The 6,389-nt window shown below is 54.1% G+C and overlaps 2 protein-coding genes across 2 annotated transcripts; both read left to right on the forward strand.

Moving 5' to 3' along the window:
- Positions 1-209: 209 nt before the first annotated feature.
- Positions 210-896, forward strand: BZA05DRAFT_119554 (uncharacterized protein). The gene has a single exon (XM_051478663.1). The coding sequence runs from the start codon at positions 260-262 to the stop codon at positions 773-775; it is 516 nt and encodes a 171-aa protein (XP_051337525.1). The 5' UTR covers positions 210-259; the 3' UTR covers positions 776-896.
- Positions 897-3,320: 2,424 nt separating this feature from the next.
- Positions 3,321-3,634, forward strand: BZA05DRAFT_446795 (uncharacterized protein; the record flags this gene model as incomplete). The annotated part of the gene is made up of 2 exons (XM_051487106.1): positions 3,321-3,351; positions 3,414-3,634. The coding sequence occupies 2 exons, from the start codon at positions 3,321-3,323 to the stop codon at positions 3,632-3,634; spliced, it is 252 nt and encodes an 83-aa protein (XP_051337526.1).
- Between the last annotated feature and the right edge of the window lie 2,755 nt (positions 3,635-6,389).

A 6,389-nucleotide genomic window follows, 5' to 3' on the forward strand; every position in this document is an offset into this window, starting at 1 on the left:
AGGAGAGTATATATCACATCACGTAACAACGACACGACAAGACACGGCCAGGCCGAAACGATTACATTCCTGGAAAGAATGGAAATGCAAATGCATGCGTAAGGGGGCGGTGTGGGGTGCGGTGCGGTGGGGTCACTGGGTGGAGGGGAGGGGGGAGGGTACTCTACATGGGGGGTGGGGGCGGGGCGAGAGAGAGAGAGAGAGAGAGGGGGGGAAACAACTGTTGGGTAGGTTGGGTGGATTGGAGCACTGAGGCTGCATGCGAGCGCGACTCTACTCTACGGTACCCAATACGATCATTCACGTCCGCCCGATCGAGTCAAGCACCTGTCCTGTCTGGGTACTCTATCCATTATCTAGAGGCCAAAAAGAAACTCAATCCGTCAATCCGTCAATCCGTCAATCCGTCAATCCGTCAATCCGTCAATCCGTCAATCCGTCAATCCGTCAATCCGTCAATCCGTCAATCCGTCAATCCCGTCGAGCCCTTCCATACTCGGTGTCCATGCTCGGTGTCCATGCTCCATGCTCGATCGAGGGGAAAGCGGTGTGGAAACGGAAAGCGGTGAGGAAACGGGGGAGGCGGAGGACTCAAGGGAGGACGGACAGGCTGATCCTCAACTGCCGGCTCCACTCTAGAGTCCACTCCACTGAGCACTCCACTCCACTCCACTCCACTCCAATCGAATCGACTCTCTCCTCCGCCGCCGAGACACCGAGTGTCCGAGACATCAATACACCGAGACGCACGATCTACGGCTGCGGCTATGGCTAGAGTACGGCCACGGCTACGGCCACAGCTGATGAGTAAGGGAGTCAAGGGAGTCAAGTCAGCCCGCAACGACGACGAAGCTGCTGGACAGCGGGCCCTTCTCACTCTATGAAGCTCGATAGATACATACCGTCATGCGGATTTTTTTATTTCCCTGCTTCTGCTGCTGCCGGTCCTCACGCGGAGCATCGTAACATAGAGTGCCTACATAGGTATTCTACAGCAAAAGCAAAAGTCTAGACCTCATGATCATGCGGACAACCAATCCGCCAACCAACCAGCCAGACGGCCAGACAACCAGCCACCCAGGCAGGCAGGCAACTCATCCGAAGAAGAAGAAGCAGAGGAAGAGGAATAAGAAGAAGAAACCCGCAAAATCCGCAAATGACGATCGTGTTGGATGCGGGGATCGAGCACTCGAGCACTTGCAGCGTCGGCCGGCCACGATATGTATGCCACATGTGGTCGGCTGGACGGACGTCCGTGCGCGTCGCCTATGTAGAGGGAGGGACAAGGCTGGCTGGCTGGCTGGCCACGTTGAGGGGCTCGTGTCTGTGGTGCATACTAGGTGGAGTACTATCGGGTACATACATAGGCGCCGGAGGAGATGGGTTGAGGACTCAGGTTATGATAGGGTCTAGAGCTGGGGAATTGTTGTTGTGTTATATGTAGGTAGTTGTATGTAGTTGTTGGTGTTGGTGTTATTGTTATTGTTATTGTTATTGTTATTGTTATTGTTATTGTTATTGTTATTGTTATTGTTATTGTTATTGTTATTGTTATTGTTATTGTGTTGTAGCTGTGATTGTAGTATACCGTAGTAATTGTTATTGTGTTGCTATTGTAGTTGTTATTGTGATGTAGTTAGATACCGTAGTGTTATTGTAGCTATTGTTACTGTTGTGATTGTTGTTATGGACATGTCATGTCGTGTGTCGTGAGTCGTGGTTCGTGAGTCGTGGACAACCACCTATGCGCCATGTACTCTACCTACCATACCAGCGCTCCACGAGCTCTACAGATACGCGGAGGCCATGTATCTACATACTCCGCATAGGTACATACCCAAGGATATCCCCCCAAAGCAGCAATCCGCTACGACCGACACAGTAGCAACAAGCAGTACAAGGACGCAGAAGAAACAGCGGAAGAAAAAGGGTTGCTATGATACATATCATAGTTGGGATGGCTGGCAGCTATCCCACGCCTAACCCGAATCCGGTTCGAACGAACGAACGAAACAAAGAAAGAAAGAAAACAAAAGGACAGAGGATTATTGGGATTGGGGATTGGGGTTTGGCCCTTGCCCAAATCCGTTATGTACCTATCATATGTGTATATAGGTGGAGTAGCCACTCTATGCTAGATGCCTCAAACCAGAAACGGAAGAAAAGCAGGTCATGTGAGGGGAAAAGGAAAAGTAAAGCAAAGGAAAGGGAAAAGCCGCCTGAGGGGCGCAGCCACAGTGGCCAGGTAGGCAGGCAGGCAGGCCAGGCCGCCAGTCCAGGTGGGCCAGGTGGTGGTGGTGGTGATGGAGGTGGTGGTGGGCAGGAGATCTCGGAACCGTAGATCTGGGTAGAGATCTCTCCCCTCTTTCCCCCGTCCCCATTTCCACGACCGACCGACACGACAGAGACGAGGCTAACCTCGTCTTTGTCGACCGGCGACGGAATACCGGTAGATATATACAGAGTCCAAGTCCAGACTCCATGTAAACTTCGAAGTTGGCCCCATGGCTCCATGGGTTCCAACTTCGGTTTTCGTCTCAACTCTTCGACTTCGAACTTCAATTCTTCAACCTCCGCCATGGCACTGCTTTGCCAGTCGCAGTCGCGGTTCATCATCATCGTCATCATCATCGACGGAATTGAACGGAATTAAAAAATAAAAGAATTTTTTGAAAAAGAGGGACAACAACAACACCGGACGAACCATCTCGACTATCATCCCCCTGCCCCGACTATCCTCCCCCCCCCCGAGCGAGCGAGCGCTTCCAAGTTCCAACAGCTCCGCCAACGCACACCATGTCGCTGCCTGCTGCTGCTGCTGCTGCTGCTGCTGCGACAGCCCACGGGACGGCCGCTTCTCTCGCTCTACACACCCACCCTACACACCCACCCACCCACCTCTCTACACCCCACCCACCCACCTACACTCAGAATGCCACTCCTCCCGCAGAGAAAGTCCTTCCGAGGTGCTGCGAGCCTGCGAGCGAGACTTGGATCACCTAGATCACAAGTGTGCTGGCGAAAATCTAACTGCTGCAAGCAAGCAGGCAGGCCAGTCACACGAGTGGAGTGGATTCGGGTCGGGTTTGTTCTGACATCCCCCTCGTGCTGGCGGGGGGGGGGAGGGGGGAGGCTGCAGGTTGGGAGTCGCCAAGGTGGACTCTGGAGCGGAGTGGAGGGGTGGGAACAGAAAGACGGGCAGACAGGCTTTTGCAGCACATGTTCATACACAGAGAAAAAGAGAGAGAGAGAGACGGAGAGAGAGAGGGCGTCTTGTCGAGGCTTGAGGCTTGAGGCTTGAGGTGCAAGCAAGCACTTTGATGTCCTCCAACCCTAAGCAAGCGAGAGCTTGTTGGTGGTGATGGAGGTGTTGCTGGTGGTGGTGCTGGCGGTGGTGCTGGTACCTACTCTAGCAGTGGTGCTGGTGCTGGCGCTGGTGCTGGTGCTGGTGCTGGTGGCGGTCGAGGCGGCGGCGGTGGTGTCGGTGTCGATGGCCCGAGTTCAGGCCTCTTGCGAGCCGACGGGCGGGCTGGAAGTCTGGAAGTTGAAGGGCCAAAGTGGCCGCAGGCCTCCATCGAAACGGAAGCCACGAACGAACCAACCAACGCAGGACGCTATTCTGATCGACCTTTAGTCCTTCTCCTCAATCGCTGAGACAGCACACTCCCAACCTACCAACTAGGCAAGTAACTAACTACTGCGGCCAGAGCGGCCTGCATACATACATAAACCATACTAGTTGGTTATACTACACCGCACTATGGCGCCTCTGCCATGTCCGACGGTCGACCCCCGCTTATATGTAGGTGTGTAATTATGCTGGCTGGTGGGCTGGGCTACGCGGGAACGCTCAATTCGAAGTGCAAATCGAGTCGATTCGCTGGCTGTGGCTGGCTGGAACAACCTGGCAACTCTCCATCGTCATCGTCATCGATATCGAGAGTTTCTTCGAGGAAGGAAGTAAGGAAGGAAGAAGGATGGATGCATAGGTAGTGTTCTCGCCGAATAAATCACGAGGGGCCGCAGCAGTAGAAGCAGCAGCAGAGGCAGCAGCGTGCATTGCATCCATCTCTGTGTCCACCGTGGGACTCCCGAATCTTCCGACGGGAAAAGCCACCTGATAGTTTTTTCTCCTCCTTCACGGCTCACCTCGGAAATCCCCAGAGTATTTTGGCCGCTCTTTCTTCTTGTTCTTTTCGTGTGCAACACAGAGAGAGTGAGTGAGAGAGAAAAAATAAAGCGCGCCCCCACTCTGCACTACTAAATGACTCTGCCATTTCGTACGTGTGTGTATGTGTGTGATGTGTGTACCGGTATCTGTGATGTGTGATGTGTGAGTGAAAATGTGTGCCGTCTTCTTTATCCGGGACCGACCAGAGCGGGCCCTCTGCCCTCCTCCTCCTCCTCCGTCTCCTCCTCATCCGCCTCCTCCTGCTTATCCTCATCCATCTCGAGATCATCTCCCCCTCCTCCTCTTCTTCGCAGTCCTCACTCAACTCCGCAGACTTCCGCTCCCTCTCTCGGCCGCCCGCCCCGATACAATTGCACATTCATTGCGTTATCGGAATTCCCAATCGGTAGAGTATGATACCGTATGATATGTATGCGGCAGGACGGGATGCCGGCAGAAATGTCACACACAACCACGCATAATCAGCCACGCCAAGCCGAGACCAGCCAAGCCCCCATGTAAGTGAGTGAGGAGAGTGAGGAGCATAGCCCGAACGAAAGGTGAATGCATATCATACTTCGTATGTACCGTCGATATGTATGTAGGATAAAGTAGAGAAGAGAAGAGAGTGGCTCTCTGCTCTGCTCCATATACCGACACGGCAGGTCGTCGAGCGACAGAGAGAGGGGGGAGGGAGGAGGGAGGGAGAGGGAGGAGGGAGGGAGAGGGAGGGGGCCGTATGCAACGCATATCCATCCCTATCCCATATGTATCCGCAAGATACATATCATACATACCGTGCTCTGTCCAAGTTTGCAGAGCATAACTTTTCGCAAGCAAGTATGTAAGAAAAAAACGAAAAAAAGCGAGGTTGATCGCCGGGGAGCACGCCGCAAGTTAGATACGATACGGGCAACGAACGAACGGAAGGAGGGAGGGTGGAAAGGAAGAACGAAGAAGGACTGCCAAAAGCGGAGATGGTTCCCCCTCTCTCCCCCATCCCTCTTCTGCTCCACCCGTCCCCCCCTCCAACAACACCGTACGTACATACCGGCAGGAATAAAATTTCTCGTTCTTCCTCCTCCTCTCGAGGAACGGCCGTTGTTTCGATACGTTCTCCGAGGGGGGAGAAGGGAGAAGGAAGAAGGGAGGCGGGAGGATGGGGAGGCATCTGCCGTATGTATGTATGTCTGTATGTATCACCAGCAGTTCTCCAATCCGTAATCCGTGTATCACCAGCAGTCCAATCCGAAGGCCTCTCTCTTCGACCAACCCCGTTGCTGCCGATTATGGGTTGGTAGAGTTACCCACATTGAGTAAGTACTAGTAGAGTAGGTACTCCAGCATGGCCGGGGGGGTGCCAGGTGCCAGGTGCCTATCCACGCAACGCTCGATTGGCGCCAGCGGTCGAGATGCTCGGAAGGAGGAGGTGTGGTCTGGTCAGTTGGTTGGGTGGTGGGTGGTGGTGGTGGGTGGGTGATGGATGGAAGGGGGCAGCTTGGCGACCCCACCATCCCCTATCGGTGCGCACCGTTCGGGGGAGCTGATACTATTCAGGTACCTGGGAGTCGCTCTAGTCCGGTCTGGTCCAGGTAAGTCAGCCAAGTTCTCGGCCAAGCCCCCTCAGGGCTCAGGTCCCACAAGCAACAAGCATCAGGCATGGCGCGAGGGAGAGAAATTAAGCGGAAGATGAAGAGAAAAAAAAAGAAGAAAAAATGGCGCTCATGATCTTCGCTCACCACCGAGAGACCGAGAGACCGACGACCGACAAGCAGGCAAGCAGGTGGAGGGGAGCGGAGGAACCCAGCAAGTGCCTACATAGCCCCTAGGCCTTCGGATGATTTCCATCGTCGGATGAGTGACGGCAAAGGCCACACAACCACACACAACCCAACCACAACCACAGCCAGAAAAAAAACCCTCCGACCGGTTCGGCATGAATTCCGTTCGTTGATCGTTCCGTTCCTCCGCGGGGGGAGGGGGGGAAGTCATGGCCGAATGGTTGGCTGAGGGAGGGGGGGAAGTCATGGCCGAATGGTTGGCTGAGGGAGGGAGGGAGGGAGGGAGGAAGCATCCGATGTCTGATAGGTACATTTGTCTGATGTCTGATGTCTGATGTCTGATGTCTGGTGGATGCATCTATCGAAATGGAGAATGCCGCGTCTTCCAAGTTCCTTTTCGATATAGACAGACAGACCATCATCATCCCCGAAACCGG

The sequence above is a fragment of the Tricharina praecox genome, assembly GCF_024521635.1.
Source record: "Tricharina praecox strain CBS 144465 chromosome Unknown BZA05scaffold_20, whole genome shotgun sequence".
Classification (NCBI taxonomy): Eukaryota; Fungi; Ascomycota; class Pezizomycetes; order Pezizales; family Pyronemataceae; genus Tricharina; species Tricharina praecox.

Bases quoted from the DNA above. Each gene is read 5' to 3' on its own strand.
- BZA05DRAFT_119554 (XM_051478663.1), top strand. From the start codon at position 260: ATGCGAGCGCGACTCTACTCTACGGTACCCAATACGATCATTCACGTC.